General features: G+C 43.4%; 1 protein-coding gene across 1 annotated transcript; it reads right to left on the bottom strand.

The window, feature by feature from the left end:
- Positions 1–14,732: 14,732 nt before the first annotated feature.
- Positions 14,733–22,215, bottom strand: LOC105731413 (zinc finger protein 773-like). Its single transcript, XM_012473126.2, is given in 6 exon segments — positions 14,733–15,008; positions 15,010–16,069; positions 17,356–17,454; positions 17,966–18,095; positions 19,268–19,306; positions 22,133–22,215. Coding segments are annotated over 6 exon segments (1,536 nt in total). The 5' UTR covers positions 22,166–22,215; the 3' UTR covers positions 14,733–14,833.
- Positions 22,216–22,546: the final 331 nt, after the last annotated feature.

Here is a 22,546-nt window from a genome sequence, read left to right as displayed (position 1 = left end):
TTTTTTTTTTTTTTTTTTTTTTTTTGAGACGGAGTTTCGCTCTTGTTACGCAGGCTGGAGTGCAATGGCGCGATCTCGGCTCACCGCAACCTCCGCCTCCCGGGTTCAGGCAATTCTCCTGCCTCAGCCTCCTGAGTAGCTGGGATTACAGGCACGCGCCACCATGCCCAGCTAATTTTTTGTATTTTTAGTAGAGACCGTAGAGACGGGGTTTCACCATGTTGACCAGGATGGTCTCGATCTCTTGACCTTGTGATCCACCCGCCTCGGCCTCCCAAAGTGCTGGGATTACAGGCTTGAGCCACCGCGCCCGGCCTATTTTTTTGTTTTTTAATTGTCTCAACTGCAGTAACATAACTTTTATTAACTTTAATTAAAGTGTAATTGTTCTATATTTTTTGCAGTTATTATTAATCTCTTATAGTGCCTAATTTATAAATTGGACTTTATTATAGGTATGTAGTTTAGGAAGAAACACAGTATATATAGGTTGGGTACTATCTGCAGTTTCAGGCCTCCACTGGGGGTCTTGAAAAGTATCCTCCAAGGATAAGGAGAAATTCATTGTTCAACTACTAAATGTATTGCTCCTAGGCTACAAACCTGTACCGCAAGTTATTATGTTAAATACTGTCAGCAACTATAACACAGTGATAATTATTTGGGTATTTAAACATATATAAACTTAGAAAACGCAGTTTACCTCTTGATCAGAAAGAATAAAATGAAAAGGTACAGTAAAAATATGGTATAATCTCATGGGACCACCGTCATTGATGTGGTCAACGTTGTTATGTGCTACATAACTTGTCACAAGACACTTTTCACTAAGGAAATTACAATGATTTTAGGAGTTCTGTGCCAGGAAAGCATGACAAAAAGCAAACATATTTATTTTTTATTAGAGCAGAGGTATGGTGGCATTTTAATCGACTAATTGCTTGCATAAATTTGTTAAATCTATACAGTTTAAACCTGTGTTTTCCCGGGAGAGCTGCTCTTGCCGCTCCGCTAGTCTGGCTCACCTTTTTCTGGCTCTACATAGAGTGAACAGTTCGCCGAACCTTCTGAATGGTGACTTTGCACAGTGTCCCACCCTCAAATCCATCCTATGCAGTGTGTATTCCTTAAACATTCCCTCTGGAAGTACCCCTGGAACCCCACGGCCCTTCTATCTGCAAGCAGCCTCACAAGGCTGACCCACTCTTCCCCAGCCTCCAGCCTCAGCCCTTCCTCTCTTCATCTGAAAGTAAAATATTAAGATAACCCGTCTAAATTTAAGGCTTGGCCTGAGTCTAAGCCCTAGCCTGTCACCATTTACAAAACCAATGAGCCAGTCTCCTCCCCTTAATTTTCTACTTACAATTCCGGCTGCCCATGTAACAACCTCACTCTGTGACAGTTAAGAAACACCACGTCCATACTATCAGTGGACGGCTGGGAACATAAAATATATTAAAAAAAAAAAAAAAAAAGAAAAGAAAAAAAAGAAACACCACGTCCAAAATTCAACTCCTAGTATGTCCCTGAAACCTGCTCCCCCACCAGATTTCTGTGTCAACTCTTTCAGATGTTCAAGTAAAAGAAAAACTTGGGATCATACTTCACTCCCACTTTTGCTCACAGGCACAAACGATGCAGCAGAAAAGCCTGCTGGCTTTACCTTTAAGATCTACCAAGATTCTTACTACTTAGGTCCCTCCATAATCCACCACAATCCTCCTAGAGTCCACTACGGCCGCCTCCTCACCAGTATCCCTGCGTCCACCATCATCACTCCCTAACAGTCTGTTACCTCCACTCATGGCCTTTGAAATACTTTTTCAAAGAACACGACGCTCACTCGGATCGTGTTCTCCTTCAGTTCACAACCCTCCAAGGCTCCCAAAGACTCAGCATTAGGGCCCGGCTGCTCCTCGTTCTCTCTGCTCCTCGCAGACACCGGTCGGCCCCCAGGCTTCCGAACGCTCGCGGCGCCGGCGCACGTCCCAGGCTCTCCCTCCCTCGCCTCGCCACCCGTCAGCGCTGAGGACCCCACCCAGAACGCCTCGCTGTCCTGGAGAGGGGGCCCGAACTGCACAGACCCGCGCAGGCGACCCCCACCCCGGGCTTGAGGACCTGGGTGAGGATCCGAGGACGCCGCTCTCACCTGCGGTGGATTCGCTAGCGCTGCCGCATCCATGGGACCTTGGGCGGGGCGGGGCCTGGAGAGGCGCGCGGTAAAGCCCGGGATCCGGCGGGCGTGCGGTGGCAAATCGCCGGGAGACGCTCAGACCGAGACCAGGCACGCTCTTCTGCGGGCGGACACCACCTCCGGGGCCGGACCCAGCGAGCCGGAACCGCCTAGCGGGCGGACGCACACACTGGCAGCCAAAATGACCACCACCGGCAAGGCGCCGGAAGTTCCTGCTCCGACGTACTGCTCACTCGCGGAGTCGCCCCTTTCCTGGGCACTGATTAGTCCAAGGTCCCGGCACGCTCGGCGCACGGTATTCTGGGTGGTGTAGTTCCTGCCACGCCGCAGTCCACGGCGCCGTGTGAACCCAGTTCAAGAGCGAAAGGACAAAGAAAAAAACCCATCGGGAGGTTGGGGCGCTAGGGGAGGAATAGCAGAGGGTGGGGGGATTGGGGAAGGATAGTATTAGGAGAAATACCTAACGTAGATGACGGGGCGATGGATGCAGCAAACCACCACCATGGCTGACCATACCTATGTAACAAACCTGTACGATCTGCACATGTACCACAGAATTTTATAATAAAAATAATAACAATTGGCCGGGCGCGGTGGCTCACGCCTATAATCCCAGCACTTTGGGAGGCCGAGGCGGGTGGATCACGAGGTCAAGAGATCGAGACCAACCTGGTCAACATGGTGAAACCCCGTCTCTACTAAAAATGCAAAAATTAGCTGGGCATAGTGGCACGCCCCTGTAGTCCCAGCTACTCAGGAGGCTGAGGCAGGAGAATTGCTTGAACCCAGGAGGTGGAGGTTGCGGTGAGCCGAGATCGCGCCATTGCACTCCAGCCTGGGTAACAAGAGTGAAACTCCGTCTCAAAAAATAAAAATAAATAAATAAAATAAAATAAAGAAAAAAAAACCATCAAACAAGGTCAGCAAAGCCTATCACATACACATGGTAAACGAATACGATTTGATCCTCATTTCTCAGCACAAAAGTTGACATAGATTGCATACAATACATTAAAAATGTTGACAGTAGCGGGGCGCGGTGGCTCACGCCTGTAATCCCAGCACTTTGGGAGGCCGAGGCGGGTGGATCACAAGGTCAAGAGATCGAGACCATCCCGGTCAACATGGTGAAACCCTGTCTCTACTAAAAATACAAAAAATTAGCTGGGCATGGTGGCGCATGCCTGTAATCCCAGCTACTCGGGAGGCTGAGGCAGGAGAATTGCCTGAACCCAGGAGGCAGAGGTTGCGGTGAGCCGAGATCACGCCATTGCACTCCAGCCTGGGTAACAAGAGCGAAACTCCGTCTCAAAAAAAAAAAAAAAAAAAAAAGTTAACAGTTGACAATTGACGCAGTCCTTACTTTTTTCTTCTTTTTTAAATGTAGAGATTATAAACGAAAAATAAAATTCAAAGGCCCCCCAACTATCTGAATAGACCCCTCCTCTCAGCATTATAGAGTTAACCTGAAAATCTAGTTCAGGCCATGATGGAAGAGGGGATTGGACATGCCTCATTCTACCCCTACCTCAAAAACATCATCATAGACCTTCAGTCTGATAAGAAACCTTTATAATCTGTTCCTCTGAAGCTTGCTACCTGGAGGTTTCATCTGCATGATAAAACCTTGGTATCCAACCAAGGTGATCACTAACAGTGGGATCAGTATAACCTTATCCCACACGTATGTGTTTATTCTGATTTTTGCCCCTAAATGTTAGTGACTTAAATTACATAATTTATCTATCATCATAAGTGGAACTGAAATGAGAATGAGATTGCAAAAACATTATATCTTCCTTTTTTCCGCTTTTTTTTTTTTCTTTTTTGAGACAGAGTCTCACTCTGTCGCCTAGACTGGAGTGCAGTGCAATCTCTGCTCACTGCAGCCTCTGCCTCCCAGGCTCAAGCAATTCTGCCCCATCCTCCCAAGTAGCTGGGACCACAGGCGTGCGCCACTACGCCCGGGTAATTTTTGTATTTTCAGTAGAGAAGGGGTTTCACTACGTTGCCCAAGCTGGTCTTGAAGTGGCCTCAAGTGATTTGCCTGCCTAAAAGTGCTCGGATTACAAGCATAAGCCACCGCGCCTGGCCTTTCCCCCCTATATTTAGCAATTAGATTTTGTTGCTACCTATTGTGTTCATCACTTACATTGGAGTCTTATTAAATAAGACACCTATGTGGTAGAAATATCTTTAGGAATGTAATATTTGGCTATAGTTCGTCTCCACTATTATTTATTTCTGATCCTCTAATTTTAATAGTTTTACATTGTACTTCTATATTTCCTCAAATTGCCTAATTTTAGTGTAATATTGCACACATTCTTAGTGTAATATTGCTTATTTTTTCAATGTATCAATACCAATACATTCTGGCAAAACATGATTATAGACGTGACTTTAACATATTTTGTATTCTTTTTTGCCTTGTATATACACATATAATTTTAAATTGAACATGTATATAGACATAATTAATGACTTACATGCAGCTGTAAAAAGTAATACCGAAGGATCTTGTGTATGCATTATATTATCTAGTTTCTTCCAGAATAACATTTGCAAGACTATATTATAAAATCAAAACAAAGATACTGTTAATGATCCTCTCCAATGTTCTCATTCAGATTTCATTACTTTTACTTATATTCAGTTGCATGTGTGTGTATTCACATATGTGTCTAAGTTTAAAACCATATGAAGGCTTTTTAAAAAAACCTTGCCTGCATTGGCAATCATGCTGACACACAAGCTCGCTTTTTTGTCCATTTCACCTTTCATTGCATGGATTTTTCAAATTTCACCTTGATTTAATATTGTATAAAAATTATGTAAAATATTTAGATTTGTAAAAAGACAAAGGTATAGCAGAAGAAAATTGTATACACTATCGGTTCTATCCCTTTTCTGTTAGCACTCTGTCCTTTTATGTATTTTTACTTGCTTAAAAAAATATAAGCCGGGCGCGGTGGCTCACGCCTGTAATCCCAGCACTTTGGGAGGCCGAGGCGGGTGGATCACGAGCTCAAGAGATCGAGACCATCCTGGTCAACATGGTGAAACCCCGTCTCTACTAAAAATACAAAAATTAGCTGGGCATGGTAGCGCGCGCCTGTAGTCCCAGCTACTCGGGAGGCTGAGGCAGGAGAATTGCCTGAACCCAGGAGGAGGAGGTTGCGGTGAGCCGACATCGCACCATTGCACTCCAGCCTGGGTAACAAGAGCGAAACTCCGTCTCAAAAAAAAAAAAAAAAAAAAAAAAAAAAAAAAATATATATATATATATATATATAGTATACATTGTATATTCTGAAATGTGAATTTTTCAATGCAAAATATACCCTGGAAAAACTCCATTAAGTCAGTTCTACAATAATGCAATGTATGCATTCCTAAAAAACACGGAATTATGCAAAATACAAAATAAAATCCCAGGGCTTATGGAGACACAAAATATCATCCGTGAAACATAAAATATAGGTCTAATAAGTAAGACAATGCAACTTTACACGTTAAATATTTAATAAATAAATAATATGATAAATATGGCTGTTTACTTAAAAAGCCTGAATTTTGCTTGTGAAAGTGGGAGTCAAGTGTTGCAGCTTGTGAGTTACTGTGAAGTGGTTGGTGGTAGGAGAATTACATAAAATCAGATGGAAAATGTAACGCTAATATGGATGGGTTTAGCTCACACCATAGGGTGAACTGAGGTTACCAGTAGATTTTCAAATTGTGTCCTTGTGTGAGTTTTTATATTCCTACATGATTTATTTTAGCTGGGTACAGTTTTCTGCATTCATCTCATCTTTCCTGCAGACAAAGCAACCAAGAACAATCACAAAATTTGTGTTGTGTTCAAGATGTTTCCTAATTTTTCAATGGTGTTGGAAAAATCCTGAAACAATACTGATGGGACAGATATACAGAGATCTTTACTAATCTCTAAAGCTGTGGCGATGTGTTGTGCAGTTTTGCACTCGTTCATTCACGCAGACACTTGTAGTTGGACACTGAGGCTATTTCCAATGTAGTTTTTCATGAACTACCTTTGGGCAAATAACCATAAGGTGTCAATGCTCAATTAAAGTGGGAAATATGAGATAGGATAAGCACAGAAAAGTGCTCTCCATAGTGATGGTAAGACATCTATGGTTTTTTCCCTACTTACTCCTCTGACTACAACTGAAATCAACACATCCTAGATGTTGAGCCAATTGATTTTAAAAAGTTGAAATCTTCCTTGCTCAGACTGGAACTGGGATTTTGGGAAATTCCTCACTCCTTTGTCTTTACAGCTTCCCTTTGCTCACTGGACACAAGTTGAGACCCACAGACCTGATTCTCAACCAACTGACCTCAGCCAATTGCTCGGTCCTTTCCTACAAAGGGATACCTCAAACAATGGAGGCCTTTGGATCAAAATATTTCCTGGATGATGCAGGATGTAAACTTTATTATTACAGAGTAGGCACAGGGGTTTCCTGCGGCAGTATCTGCCTCCTCAAAGGCTGCCAAGCCATTAAGCTCAACCCCAGTATATGGATGTGGATGGAACTCAAGATTAGATCTTCAAAGTTCATTGGCTTCTCTTGCTTCTTGTGCTGGATTTTGCATCTCTTGATGAATAGATGTATTCTTTTTTTTTTTTTTCTTTTCTTTCAGAAATCAATAGCTGGGATTGTAACTCCAGTCCCACACCCACATGTATTCTTAAAATAGTGACTGGTGCATTGAACAGGAAAACCTTAACGTAGAAATAAATTATAGAGTCTGTTCCTGCACAATTCAAGACAGATTTGGGTTATTCTATGCAATCACGTATTTTCCCCGACTATGAGTTTGGTTTTTGTGGTCTGGGACAGTGGCTCCATGGTTTTTGTCCTGCACAGGCACAAGTAGCAAGTCCAAAACGTTCACAGTCACAGACTCTCCTCCAGATCTTCCCGTGAGGCCACAGCCACATACGCTATCCTAATCCTGGTCTGCTCCTTTTTCTACCTTTTATTCAATCTGTAGTACATTAACTGTTTGGACGGCTTTAGCTGAAAAACCCAGGCCATTGGATGGTGAACAGTTCTGTGCTGGTGGCCTCATGTTTCCTAGTATTCAACCCCTTTGTGCTCATCAGTAGTGATACATGAGTCTCTTGGTTCCGCTTTGCCTGTAGAGCCAAGACAAATTGATTTTGTAATCTGATTACAGTGCTATGAGTCTGTTTTCTTCATGGCATCTAATCATTCATTTCAATATTTGTTAACATGTAGCAAACTATTACATGGTAAAAATTTTGGATGCAATGGCAAATAACACCAATTATGTTCCTGCCCACATGGGACCAATTATGTTCCTGCCCCATTTTAGTTCTTATAATAGAACTAAAAATGACTATCTTAGTTATACAAAGATTATCCAATCTAATTGAAGTTCAGGAAATTTTGAAATAGTGTTACAGAAGTAAAAGTTTAACTTTAGAGAATTATGAGAAATCTCTCACTTTGAGTCTTAGGAAGATACACGGAACATTTTTCAAAAATCTATTTGGAAAAATAATTATGTCCAATTCTGACAGTGGGAAAAACACCTAGATTGATCCTATACAGCCTTAAGGACTTGGAAGAAATCCTATGTGTTTGGAATTTAGAGATATAGCAGAGTAGCAGAACAGGAATCTAGATTTGTAGGTGCACACCTAGGACAGGCTGAGAAAGCTGAGCATTTGTTTAAAGAAACTGACAAATCCATGAGCTGGTTCAAACTGGTTTAAAATATCAGTTGTCCTTATTAAAAATTATTCTTAGGCCGGGTGCAGTGGCTCATGCCTGTAATCCCAGCACTTTGGGAGGCCGAGGCGGGTGGATCACGAGGTCAAGAGATCGAGACCATCCTGGTCAACATGGTGAAACCCCGTCTCTACTAAAAACACAAAAATTAGCTGGGCATGGTGGCGCAGGCCTGTAGTCCCAGCTACTCAGGAGGCTGAGGCAGGAGAATTGCCTGAACCCAGGAGGCGGAGGTTGCGGTGAGCCGAGATCGCGCCATTGCACTCCAGCCTGGTAACAAGAGCGAAACTCCGTCTCAAAAAAAAAAAAAAAAAAAAAAAAAAATTATTCTTAACAGTATTTAAAAGTAATAGTTAATAATACGTTAAATTGTATAGCTTGAATATTAGCTAATCTTTCAAAAAAAAGGCATTATGACTTTCTCATGGCTGGCTTTAAGTTTCTATTTACAAAATGTTTTTCAGTTTGTTTTACACAAATGACCAAAATCAAAAGAGAAAAGAGCTTCCTGTTGAGTTCTGTTTTCTGCTAGTACCTTGCTCATAGTCTCATAGTCTTGTTTACTTACAGAATTTTTATAGTTTAGGATGTGAAAATTCCTGATGAATCATGCAAGTTCCTTGTATTTATCTTTATAACTTCTGAAATTATAATCTATATTATGAAATGCCAATAGTGTTAATTTGTATAGCAAATTTATGAGCCCTTAAATCTTGCTTAATTCAATTGCCACACTTTGGGAGGCCAAGGCTGGCAGATTACTTGAGGTTGGGAGTTTGAGATCAGCCTGGCTAACATGCTGAAATCCCGTCTCTACTAAATACACAAAATTAGCCAGATGTGGTGGCGTGCACCTGTAATTTCAGTTACTCGGGAGCTGAAGCAGGATTATCACTTCGACCTGGGAGGTGGAGGTTTTAGTGAGCCGAGATGGTGCCACTACACTTCAGCCTGAGCAACAGAGTGAGACTCCGTCTCAAAAAAAATAAATAAACAAATCTTCCTTCAAACTTTGTCACATTTATTCTTATTTGTGTTTTTCTAAAAGGTCACATATTCTCTAAATATCTCTTTTATTTAAAGAGTAATCTGCAAAGCACTATTATCCTTCATGTTACTTTCATTTTCGTCAGCTTTAAAGTGAATAATCAGGGGCCAGGCGAGGTGGCTCACACCTGAATCCCTGCACTTTGGGAGCCCAAGGCAGGTGGATCACAAGGTCAGGAGTTCCAGACCAGCCTGACCAACATGGTGAAATCCCATCTCTACTAAAAATACAAATAATAATAATAATAATAATAATTAGCCAGGCATGTGTGTGCCTGTAATCCCAGCTACTCAGGAGGCTGAGGCAACACAATTGCTTAAACCCACAAGGCAGAGGTTGCAGTGAGCCAAGGTAGTGCTACTGTATTCCAGCGTGGGTGACAAAGCGAGACTCCATCTCATAAAAAAAAAAAAAAAAAAAAAAAAAGTAAATAATCTGGTAGGTACTTTATGTATTGTCTCTTTAAAGTATAAATGAATATCTGCATTAAATAGGATTTTGGTGGAGTATTAATATTAACTTCTTATATTGACCTTTCTGTTATTTTTAAACAGCTTTCTTGAAGCATTGGTTGGTATTTCAGAAGAAATTCTTAGCTTGCAATATTTAGTTTTGAGTTTCAGAAAGCTACCCAGAGAATCCATAATATGCAAATTATTGCTTCATTCTTTGCAAGTGTCTATATAGTTATCAAAAAGTTTGAAGTATTCATTCTCATTGTGACACGAATAATTATTTAGAGTAGGACCTGAAATAATTTAACAGTCCCTATTATTTCTGTTCATTCAGGTCTTGCCATTCCTGTAACATTGTTGTGGCATATTCTAGCCCCACCATAAACATCTCACTTCAGACCCTGATACTAATTATCCTCAGATATCTTTACATTGTGGTGCATGTGACACTATCAGGAATATGTTTGCTATATGCTTGATAGACTTATTGTTGCTGTTTGGCCCCAAAATTCCTTCCTCAGCAGAGGAGTTCAGTAACACCCCAGAGTCAGGACGCTTTCTGCCCCGAATCTCTTCTTTCCTTTACAGCAGAAACTTAAATGCTTCCTGTCATAGCTGGAAGGCCGTGTAGCCAAGTGCCACATGTGTGAGGGTGGAATCTTGGTGCATTTAGGGAAACTGTTGGTAAACAATTAAGAATTCCAAAGAGAAACCTCCTATGACTCATTTTCTATATAAAGGCAATTATTTTGTCATCCTCTTCCGTGGAAATGTACTTTGAAACTGTATGTCCATGATCCATGTTGTCATATCCCAAGGTAGGAAACCAACCCAAAGAGACACAAATCAACAGAAATTTACTGAGGAAGCTCTAAGGGCCCCTTAAGTATAGGTCATGCAGAGAGTTTTTTTTTTTTTAAACCCACAATTGCATAGTCCATCCATATTGTTATGAATCACATCTTATCAGTCCTATACTCTAGGCCACATGTGGCACATATAGCTACATACCACCGTCTCTGTCAACCTGAGGGATTTCTGGTGAAAAAGAATATGAAGATAAGATGCAAAGGGACAAGGAGCAGGAAGAGAAAGAATAGAAGGAGGAAGAGGAGCACAAGGAAAAGGAGGAGTAGGACTAGGATGCACGAAGCCACGACTAGACTTAAAAGACAAACATCTCTCCAAATGAAGATATGCCACTGAGAATTTACCAAGAGTAAAAAACGCAAAGATGAGCAAAATCCATGTTAGAATACAGAACACTAGTAAGTCATAAATGCTAGGAGTTAAATCCCTTTGGTGGATGAAGGAGATTTTGATTATTGACTATGGTGCTGGTTTAAGAGATGTGCTGATACTGAGAATATCCACTGGGCTGTGATGTGACAGCTTTACTGAATGCATGCCTGTCATGCAAGCCTGCCACTCCTCTCCATATTTGTTCTTCACTTTAGCCCAGTGATCACTTCTGCATCCTCAGGTCACTTAACCTTCATGAGTTTTCTAAAACAGCTTCCATTTTACTAATTTAAACCTTCCCTACCATCCTTACTATTCTCTGAGTTCTAGATTCATTTTTCCAATTTTTTTTTCTGACTTTCCAATTTGCCTCTGTGATAGATATTTAAATGTGCTCCAAAATGAACAGCTTTCTCAGCTTTTATCACCATGTCTAACTCTCTCTCAGTCACTTTTATATCTATGAATAACACCATCATCTTGCTATTTGCTTTTTTTTCCCAAAAAAGTAGCCATTTTTATACTTAATATACCACTTTTCCTGATAGTTTAACCCATGTTCCAGCAAGTTTTATTCTAAAATTTAACCCAAAACAATTCATAGACATAAATGTAAAACCCAAAACTATACAACTTCTAGGAGATAATGGAGGAAAATCTTTGTGACCACAATGAAGTAAGGAAGTGAAGTGACCAAGATCCTGAGTCTCTTTTCTTCCTCCAACCCTCAGTCACCATCATATCCCTTGCTTCATAAGTCATGCCAAAGCTGTGACAATGTCAGCCAGTGCTCAGCCCACAGGTGAGAGGACCAGGCAAAGAATCGGGTAAATGAGAGGTGACATGAAAGGCATGCAGTTTCAAATTTATTCTTTTTTTTTTTTTTGAGACGGAGTTTCGCTCTTGTTACCCAGGCTGGAGTTCCATGGCGCGATCTCGGCTCACCGCAACCTCCGCCTCCTGGGTTCAGGCAATTCTCCTGCCTCAGCCTCCTGAGTAGCTGGGATTACAGGCGTGCACCACCATGCCCAGCTACTTTTTGTATTTTTAGTAGAGACGGGGTTTCACCATGTTGACCAGGATGGTCTCGATCTCTTGACCTCGTGATCCACCCGCCTCGGCCTCCCAAAGTGCTGGGATTACAGGCGTGAGCCACCGTGCCTGGCCTCAAATTTATTCTTATTTATAAAATTGTTTTGACAATTAGCACAGGCCCTTTGTATTTCCATGTAACTTTTCAGAATACATTTGTAAATTTTTATTTAAAAAATTGGGTTTTTACTGGGATTGTCTCAACCTACAGAACAGTTAAAGGAAAACTGACAACTTAAAAGTATTAAATCTCAGATTTAGGAACTTGCTGCATCATTTATTTATGCCTTCTTTAATGTCCCTCAGCAATGTTTTTACAGTTCTTGAACATGTTTTGTTAAATCTATTTCTAAGTATTTATTTTTATGCTATTGTGAAATACTGTTTTTCACTTGCCAAGCATGATTTGCTAGCTAATACATCAACCCAGTATAGAGACACATACTTTTTATACACTAGACTTTTTATCTTAGGCCTTGCTAAACTCAGATATTAGAGCTAGTAGCTTTTTAGTAGACAGTTTGGAATTTTCAATATTATCATGTCATATGTAAATACAGACAGTTTGGGTTCTGCCTGTACAGTCTTTCAATCTTCTTTTTTTTTAAATGAGAAGTGATGTTCACAAATTTATCTTATTATTCCTAATGTTGGGGAAAATCAGCTTATCAAATATTTGATCACATATATATCAAATGTGCTGTTAGCTGTTTTTCATAGATGTGCTATATCAGGTAGAGGAAATCATCATCTTGTTCTAGTTTGCTGAGTTTATCAAAACCTAGTTTTGAATTTTGTAAAATGCTTTTATTAGTTTTGAGATTTCTATTTTAGTCTGTTAATATAGATTATATTAATAGAGTTCGAATTATTGGATCGAACTTGTATTCTTGGTAAACCTCAATAAGTTTTATTATTGTTTGTATATGGCTGAATTCAATTTGCTAAATTTTGTTTTGTTTTAGCATGAGTGCAAGTTTATTTAAAAAGGCTTAAGAACAGGAAAGAAAGGCAAGTATGCTTGGAAGAGACCGAGTGGGCAATTTGAAGGACACATGCCTCAATTTGCTAAAATTTGATGAAGGCTCTGTGCCTATATTCAAGCAGTTATTGGTCTATAGTTCTGTTTAATGTCATTGCCTGCTTTGTTGTCCTGTTAATTCAGAACTGTTCAAACCTCTATCTTTTTCGAAGAGTTTGTATACAATTGGTATTCCTTCTTCCTTTAATATTTTGTAAAAGTTCTTACATGTTCTAGGGATGACTCTCAGCTGATGCCATCAAGAAAAATTGCAGTCCTACAACCACAAAGAACTTAAATATGCTAACATCTCAAATAAGCAAGAAACAGATTCTCCCTGAGAGTCTAGAAACACAATCATGCCAACACTTTGATTTTAGTCTAGTGAGATCTGGGTGATACTTATGACCTACAGAACAGTAAGATAACATATTTGTGTTGTTTAAACCATAAGTTTGTGGTGATCTGTCAGGATAGCAATAGAAAGCAAATACATAAACATTATTCTATGAGCAGTTCTTCAGTTTCCAATGCAGTATTTCCTAGACTCATGTTGTACCTTTTCTGTCACAACCTGAAACAGCCTCTTCTCTAAAGATTTCTGATTCCGTTTATTAAAAAATCATATAAACCAATAAATGGGCATTAAGTATACGCAAAGCTACTGGCGTGCCACTGCTTGCTAGGCTGTCTCAGGAGAGATAGGAAATATGTGCACATTATCCATATGCACTGAATTCTTTATCTGTAGTTAAACCTATAAATATTTCAGAAGTTGGATATTTTAAAAGATTCATAAGACTACAGTAGCATACTCACATAAGACTTTTATTTATACACAAAGATATGATAGAGAATACAACACCAAATACACAATGAATAAAATAACAAACGGAAAAACTGGACTTCATAAAAATTAAGACAATCTACTCTTGGAAAGATACTGTTAAGAACTGAAAACAAGGCCAAGCATGGTGACTCATGCCTGTAATACCAGCACTTTAGGAGACAGAGGCGGGAGGATCACTTGAGGCCACGAGCTAGAGACTGGTCTGTGCAACATAGCAAGACCTCATCTCTAAATTTTAAAAAAGAAAACAAAAGCCACAGACCATGAGAAAATACTGGCAACGATTATATCAAATAAGGAATTTGTCTCCAGAAATATTAAGAACTTGTAACCAACCAAATATTTTTAAAAACAGGCAAAAAATACCAACAGATATTTCACTAAAGAAGATACATGGGTGACAAATAAGCACATTTAAAAATGCTCAAAACAGTCCTCAGAAAATACAAAGTAAGAACTACAATGAAATACTACTGCATACTTACTAAAATGACTAAAATGAATGGCCTATGACTTCCATACATATAAACTGTCAGTAATGTGAAGAAACGGAAAATCTAATATATACTCCAGGAGGAAATGTGAAATGCTAACCATTTAGAACACAATTTGGCAAGTTCTTAAAATTTCAAACATTTGGATCAACTTACAGAATAACTGAGTGAGGAGCTTTGCAGACCTGTTATGCAGCCAAGCTGGTGAAAATTATAAAAACACAATTCGGTCTCTGGAAATGGTCACAAGGGTATACGGCAAATAAATATTAAAGAAGATCTAACATTCATAAGAACAGCAAAAGTCAGTCCCATCTGAACCAAGACCACTCCTTTCCTCCCCCACCTCCAAACTCAGCGAGATTAAAACTCCATTCCAGACTGGGTGCAGCCAGGAATACAGGGCTCCCTCTCCCTGGAGCTCCCAGGCAAAGGGCTGTCTTCTCAGGAGGGGCAATCTGTCATGAATTCTCATCCTGCCTCCAGGATGCATATTTAGATGAATGATGTTCAATTGCCAGCTCCCTCATAAAGGCCATTCTCAAAGTTTGTTTTAAATCAGGTCATATTGATTCAGAAACAGTATATAACCTGCCACCCTAAGGCCTTCTCCAGTCTAAACTTTCTGGTGTTGAACAGTTAGGCCTTTAGCTAAAGCCTTTTTCCACATTCACTCAATTGCCTACTCTGAACTGTCCAATGTTGAATGAGATTGGAGATGTGCCTAATGAATTTCCATTTGTTACCTTCAAGACATTTTCCAAGGCGAACTTTCTGGTGTTGAATGAGGTTGAAATGCTGGCTAAAGGACTTCCCACAATCACTGCGTTTCTCCAGTGTGAATCCTTCGATGTTTAACAAGACTGGAGCTGTGGCGAAAAAATTTCCCACATTCCCTGCACTCATAAGGCCTTGCTCCAGTGTGAATCCTCTGATGTTTAACAAGGCTGGAATTCTCACTAAAGAATCTCCCACATTCACTGCACTTAAAAGGCTTTTCTCCAGTGTGAACTTTCCGATGTTGCATGAGGCTTGAGCTTTGGCTAAAAAATTTCCCACATTCGCTGCACTCATAAGGCCTTTCTCCAGTGTGAACACGCCAATGATTGATAAGGCTGGATTTGTGGCTATAGAATTTTCCACATTCACTGCACTCATAAGGTCTTTCTCCAGTGTGAACTCTCTGATGTTTCATGAGGCTGGAGTTGAAACTAAACAATTTCCCACATTCACTGCACTCATAAGGCCTTACTCCAGTGTGGATTCTGTGATGCTGAACAAGTGTGGAATTATGCCTGAAAGCTTTTCCACATTCACTGCATGTAAAAGGCTTTTCTCCAGTGTGAACTCTCTGGTGTTGAATGAGGTCAGCATTACGGCTAAAGGATTTCCCACAGTCACTACACCCATAAGGCCTTTCTCCAGTGTGAACTATTTGGTGTATAAAAAGGTTGGACTTATGGCTAAATAACTTTCCACATTCACTGCATTCATAAGGCTTTTCCCCAGTATGTAGTCTCTGGTGCTGAACAAGTAAATATTTCTGACCAAAGGCTTTCCCACATTCACTGCATTTGTAATGCCTTTTTCCAGCATGAAAGGCCTCCCTACTTTTGGTAGTCCTATGTGACTCCTCTCCCCTGTGAGTCATCTGGTGCTTAAGAAGACCTGAGCTGGTTGGAAGGTCCTTCCCAACCTCCCTGCTTTGCAAGAACTTCTCTGACAGGTGGATTCTGCAACTCCTCAAAACTGGGATCCTGCCCTCTTCTCTTTTTAAGGGTTTCTCTCCACAGTGCTGCTTCTGGTGTTGCTGAGTATTTGAACTGAGCACTCCTACAGAAGCACTCTGCTTAGGAGCCTCCTTGGCCTCCACTCCATGCCAACAACCTGAAAGAAACGTTGTCGGGAGTATATATAGACTTTGGTGTGAGGAGGCAGCACTCTCACAAATGTGTCTGACTCACCCAGTAACTAGTGCCTGGAACTGCTGGCAGAAATGAGGGGGGCTAGCTCTCAGCAGGGAAGGGCCTGCTGTGCAGTGCTGAAACCGGCCAGTTCATGAATTTGGGGAGGCCTTATGAGCACCAAAGATGCAAGGATGGGATGTAGCACAGGGAGAAGAGATAGGGTCCCCAACACGATTATCTCCAAATGGCCTTCCATAGGGCTTTGGCTGCTGGAGACACAGGAACACAGCACAGAAGGGTATGTCCAGGTCCAGAAAATACCAACTGCAACTGAACAGCTGGTGTTCAAGGACTATGCAAAGATAAGCGCCCACCTCACCACACATTCAGTGAGGTGTTCAAGGACTATGCAAAGATAAGCGCCCACCTCACCACACATTCAGTGAGGTGTTTAAGGACTATGCAAAGATAAGCGCCCACCTCACCACACATTCAGTGAGGTGTTCAAGGACTATGCAAAGATAAGCGCCCACCTCACCACACATTCAGTGAGGTGTTCAAGGACTATGCAAAGATAAGCGCCCACCTCACCACACATTCAGTGAGGTGTTTAAGGACTATGCAAAGATAAGCGCCCACCTCACCACACATTCAGTGAGGTGTTCAAGGACTATGCAAAGATAAGCGCCCACCTCACCACACATTCAGTGAGGTGTTTAAGGACTATGCAAAGATAAGCGCCCACCTCACCACACATTCAGTGAGGTGTTCAAGGACTATGCAAAGATAAGCGCCCACCTCACCACACATTCAGTGAGGTGTTCAAGGACTATGCAAAGATAAGCGCCCACCTCACCACACATTCAGTGAGGTGTTTAAGGACTATGCAAAGATAAGCGCCCACCTCACCACACATTCAGTGAGGTGTTCAAGGACTATGCAAAGATAAGCGCCCACCTCACCACACATTCAGTGAGGTGTTTAAGGACTATGCAAAGACAAGCGCCCACCTCACCACATATTCAGTGAAAGCCATTGCTGAAGGGTGCTGCTGAGGACTGGGTCAAATACGGAGGACAGAGAGGTGGGGAATGGCCCTGGGTCAGATATCAGAAGATATAAATGGGTGACTAAGGAAGAAAAGATAGAAATCAGCGACGACCCCTTGCTTTGGTATCAAAATATCTGGGCCCACTGGAAAGACTCCTGGTATGATATGAACCCATCCCTGAGTTCATACCTCCCTGAGCTCCACCCACCGAGTACCTCTTGGTATGGCTGAAGTCATAACGTCCCAAGCAGGCACGAAGGGCTCTTCCCATGACTCCAGCTGGGTTATTTCATGGGTCTTGGAAGATGCAAGGCCTAAAGAAAAGGATAGCTCAGTGGCAGCACTGAGCCAGAATGACTTATCCCATCATGGACCACAGGAAAGAAAACAAAATGTACATAAAGAACCCTGGAGGAGGTTCTTGCAGGAACAACCCAGTCAAATAACGATCACATTAGTGACTCAATTCCTGACACAGACAGACACCCAGATATGTTGGCTAGAAGCAGGCAGAATATAGGGGCACAGAACTGCCATAGATCTGCACAGTGTCACCAGGCCACAGAGAGGCCACTAGGGGTAAGATCCAACAGACTGACTGCAAGACTCCTGACTCCCAAACCCTTTCCTGCACAGCTCTGGGGCAGCTTGGGGAGAGAAGGTGGTAGTATACACAGCCCAGGCCTATTACAATAGATACTTCACGATATTGGAGAAGGATTCAGTGCCCACAATTCAGCTTTGGGAAGAACAGACTTGTCCCCAGGAAAAGGAGGAAGAGCTGAGCCCAGCCCAGGATGCTGGGGCGGGGTGTGAGAACCTTACCCAGAGAGGCCATAAGTGAAAAGTTCTCCAGCATCACATTGCGGTAGAGGAGCCTTTGAGCCTCATCAAGCAATCTCCATTCCTCCTGGGAGAAGTAGACAGCCACGTCCTCAAAGGTCACATAGCCCTGCTAAGATGGAGAGAGTTGAGTTTATATGTGGCCTCCTTAATGGGGACTTTAGACATCTCCCCAAATACACACCCCTGCTCACCCTCTTCCCTAATCCCCATCTCAGAGGAAAGACCCTGCCCCAGAGCCACTTATGCCCACCCTTTCCTCATGGTCCCACTGAGCAACCACAGGCAGGTAGGCAGATAAGAGCCAATCTCAGCTCTGGGCATGGTATGCAGAGTCCTACTCTTCTCCTGCCAGACAATTGGCCTTGAGTCCCCTAGATTGTGTTTCCCAAATACAATCAAATTTGTGTCAGTGTTCTCCCTTAAGCCCCCAATACAAGCTCCTGGGGCCATCTGTTTACACTCACTAGAATATGCACATACTCTACCACATCCACCACCTCCTACACCACCTTATATGCCCCCCCAAGCGTCGCCACATGCCAGTCTATACGTGGCATCCAGAGGGCACTTACCAAATGCAATCAGAACTCCATGCCATCCTAGACCTCCAATGGCACTGACTGGCAGGGGCAACTCTCAGCCCCACTTTGAAGGCCTCCCTACTTGGCTGTTTTTCTTGCTTCATCTTCAGCTACCTGGAATTGCACGTATATCTGGACACCTCTGGCACTCTTCCATTTCTGTGTTGAAAAGCTGTCCCTTTCCTGTGTTACCCTTCCTCTGACTCTCATTAGAATCCCAGACCCGGCCAGGCGCAGTGACTCACACCTATAATCCTAGCACTTTGGGAGGCTAAGGCGGGTAGATAACCTGACGTCAGGAGTTCAACACCAGCCTGACCAACATGGAGAAACCCCGTCTCTACTAAAAATACAAAATTAGCCAGGTGTGGTGGCACACACCTGTAATCCCAGCTACTCGGGAGGCTGAGACAGGAGAATCGCTTGAACCCCAGAGGTGGAGGTTGCAGTCAGCTGAGAACCTGAGAACGCACCATTGCACTCCAGCCTGCGCGACAAGAGTGAAACTCTGTCTCTAAGTAAATAAATAAAATAATATATAGTCTGGACTCAGGGCCCTGACTTTGTATGATCATCTTCCAGGGAACTCAAATGGAAGGGCAGTGAGAATAACAAGCAAGGAGTCCCAAGACACCATAATTCTGAAGACCATGTAGGTAGGAGTTGAGGAGGATGAGGACCTTAAACATCCTCCACTTACCTCTTCATTGTCTATGAGTGACTCTGCAGCCACAAGAACCTATGGAAAAACAAGGCCATGAGAAGCAGACAGTGATGTTGGCAAAGGATCATCCAAGCCCCCTCCTCTGCCCTGGAGTCAGGTGTGCCTGACTATCTACAATCTGGACTTTGGTTCTTAGTAACGCCTCTTACCTGTTGTGGGTTTTTGGAAGAATGCACAATTTCCCTGTGCCTTGGTGTTGCCATCTGCGACATGGCAATAATAATGGTATTCAATCAATAGGACTACTGTTTGTATCAAACTCATTCTTATGTGTCTAGGACTAAGTATGAACTCTTACTGTACACAAAATTAATGCTTCTGTCAACATTTTCAGTGCAAATAAACTGGTAGGTTTTGAAAGTGTGGGTTTCTGGCTGGGTGCAGTGGCTCACACCTGTAATCTCAGCACTTTGGGAGGCTGAGGTGGGCAGATCACCTGAGGTCAGGAGTTTGAGACCAGCCTGGCCAACATGGTGAAACTTCATCTCTACTAAAAATACAAAAATTAGTCAGGCATGGTGACAAGTGCCTGTAATCCCAGCTACTCAGGAGGCTGAGGCAGGGCAATCGCTTGAACCCAGGAGGCAGAGGTTGCAGTGAGCAGAGATTGTGCCATTGCACTTCAGCCTGGGCAACAAGAGCAAAACTCTGTCTCAAAAAAAAAAAAAAGATGTGAGGCACACATCTTTTATGTGGCCTCCTTACTTACTTACCTGAACCAGGAGGCCTCAGGCTCGGCACTCTCAGAGTGTACCTCACATTTTTTTTTTTGAGACGAAGTCTCGCTATGTTGCCCAGGCTGGAGTGCAGTGGCTATTCACAGGCGCGATCTCACTACTGATCAGCATGGGAGTTTTGACCTGCTCCGTTTTCGACCTGGGCCTGTTCACCCCTCCTTAGGCAACCTGGTGGTGCCCCGCTCCCAGGAGGTCACCATACTGATGCCGAACTTAGTGCGGCCACCCAATAAGCATAGCACACTAGAGCCCAGAACTCCCGGGCTCAAGCGATCCTTCCACCTCAGCCTCCGGAATAGCTGGGATTACAGGCATGCACCACCACGTCCAGCGAAAATGTGGGTTTCTTAAACATACTTTTTGATTAAGAATGTGATACTTCCGGGCGCGGTGGCTCAAGCCTGTAATCCCAGCACTTTGGGAGGCCGAGGCGGGTGGATCACGAGGTCAAGAGATCGAGACCATCCTGGTCAACATGGTGAAACCCCGTCTCTACTAATACAAAAAATTAGCTGGGCATGGTGGCGCGTGCCTGTAATCTCAGCTACTCAGGAGGCTGAGGCAGGAGAATTGCCTGAACCCAGGAGGCGGAGGTTGCGGTGAGCCGAGATCGCGCCATTGCACTCCAGCCTGGGTATCAAGAGCGAAACTCCGTCTCAAAAAAAAAAGAAAAAAAAGAATGTGATACTTATGGTGTTTTATCTTAATACTTTACAGTATATTAAGTTTACAACCAATTATGAAGTGCTTACATCAGTTTAACTTAATAAAACCTGTGTTGTTTTATTTGCCTCTGTGTGCATATGAACTATGATCAATTAGTGCTTAAGTAAGTACTTAACTCACAAATTCACAAGTTAATAAACTGGGACCTAGCTCTGAGGAACCTGAGCAGATACCATTTCTTTTGGCAATCTGGCTGCCTGTTACATACTCCCCTGAAGGCAATCCTGCTTAGAGCCCTTCTACTGGAGCAGTTATCATCCCTCCTGTGCTGATGGCTAGGGAAACTTAGGCACCAAAGGGGCTGCTCCACCAGCCTGGCTGACCTTTCCTTTTCTCCAGATGGACTGGGCATGAGGACCTGCTGAGCCTAGAGTGGAAAACCTATATACTACCTGCAGTCTCCATCCAGTCCTGGGTCTTTATAATCCTCCATTCCTGCAGACACAGGACAGACCCACTTCGGACCACAAAACTCCATGCTACAGAGGCAGCCCCATCCTACAGGCCCATCTCTCCCTTCCCTCACCTCAGGGCCCATCTGAAAGAAAACCTTAAGATTCTCCCCCCTAAATAGGAGCCCCAGGCCTTACCCTAGTCCAGGCCTCTACCCACCATGTCTTGGATATCTCCAGCCCAGATCCCTTCCCAAACTTTCAGATGTGAGTGAGCAAGCTGCCCATGTGGTCATGACACCTCCACTCTGGGACATCTCAGGATCACCATGCCCAAAACCTACTCCCTGTGTAGCCTTCCCCGTCTCCATCCTTCTTGATATTCAGGAACAAACAAACAAAAATGCAAATAAAAATCCAGAATGGCTCTTCATTCCCTACTTTCTTTCACAGTCACATCTGATGCAACAGGAATTCCTGTGTGTTCAGTTTTTGAAATCCATCCAGGTAGTCTGATAACTACCCCTCCTCTATGGCCCAGTCCCACTTGACTCTCCACTAGTCTACTGAGTTTACCTACTCACAGGTCTGTCTTTACCCGCCTCACCCTCACTCCAGTCTGTTTTGCCTTGAGGGGCCTTTGGCAAACTTTTTGAAACAGATCGTGTCACTCTTCTGTCCCCAGCCCTCCGCGGCCACCGTAGCCTGCTAAGGATGAAGGCGCAGCTGCTGTGGCTCCACACTTGACTCGTCCCTTCGCAAGCTGCCTACTACGGACACCAGGAGGCCTCAGGTTCGGGACTCTCAGAGTGCCTCACATCTTTGCGAGCCGGGCCCTTTGCCCTCCATTCCTAATCCATCACACTGCGTATCAGAAACGGGACCCCGCCCACGAAAAGCCCCACTGTTCTCCACCCGGGGACCTGAGCAGGCGGCCCTCACAGGGCTTTAGGATTCAGGGGACGCCAGGAGAACGCGGCGCTCACCTGAGCGGGCTCCCTGAGCGCGGCCGCCGCCATCAGAGCCTGTGGGTTGAGCCGGGCGGGAGAGACAACGACCGAGGAGAGCACCTGGGCCGCTCTAGGCGCCGCCACCGAGCCTCACACCCGCCTCTGAGCGGCGACAACAGTGCGCGTCGCTAACGCGCCTTCCGGCACTGGTAGCCTCAGCTCACAACCAGCTTCCCGCAGGCTAAGTTCACCATTAGAGCAGCGAAAGTGACCGCCGAGGGGCGACGCCGGAAGTCCCGCCCATTGCGCGTCGCACGCTTGGGCAGGTCTCTTTTCATTGGCCAAGCGTCGCCGCTTAGCGGCGCGGCGCCTTCTAGGCAATGTTGTTCCCAATGCGCCAAACTTCGGGGAAGTGGGCGTAGCTGCGGAGATGGAGATTGGATATGATAA

This window comes from Aotus nancymaae, unplaced genomic scaffold (assembly GCF_030222135.1).
Source record: "Aotus nancymaae isolate 86718 unplaced genomic scaffold, 86718_ANA_hifiasm-v0.15.2.pri h1tg000069l, whole genome shotgun sequence".
In the NCBI taxonomy this organism is placed as follows: domain Eukaryota; kingdom Metazoa; phylum Chordata; class Mammalia; order Primates; family Aotidae; genus Aotus; species Aotus nancymaae.
Note: the sequence above shows the minus strand (reverse complement) of the source record. Positions and strands in the feature narration are given on the sequence as shown.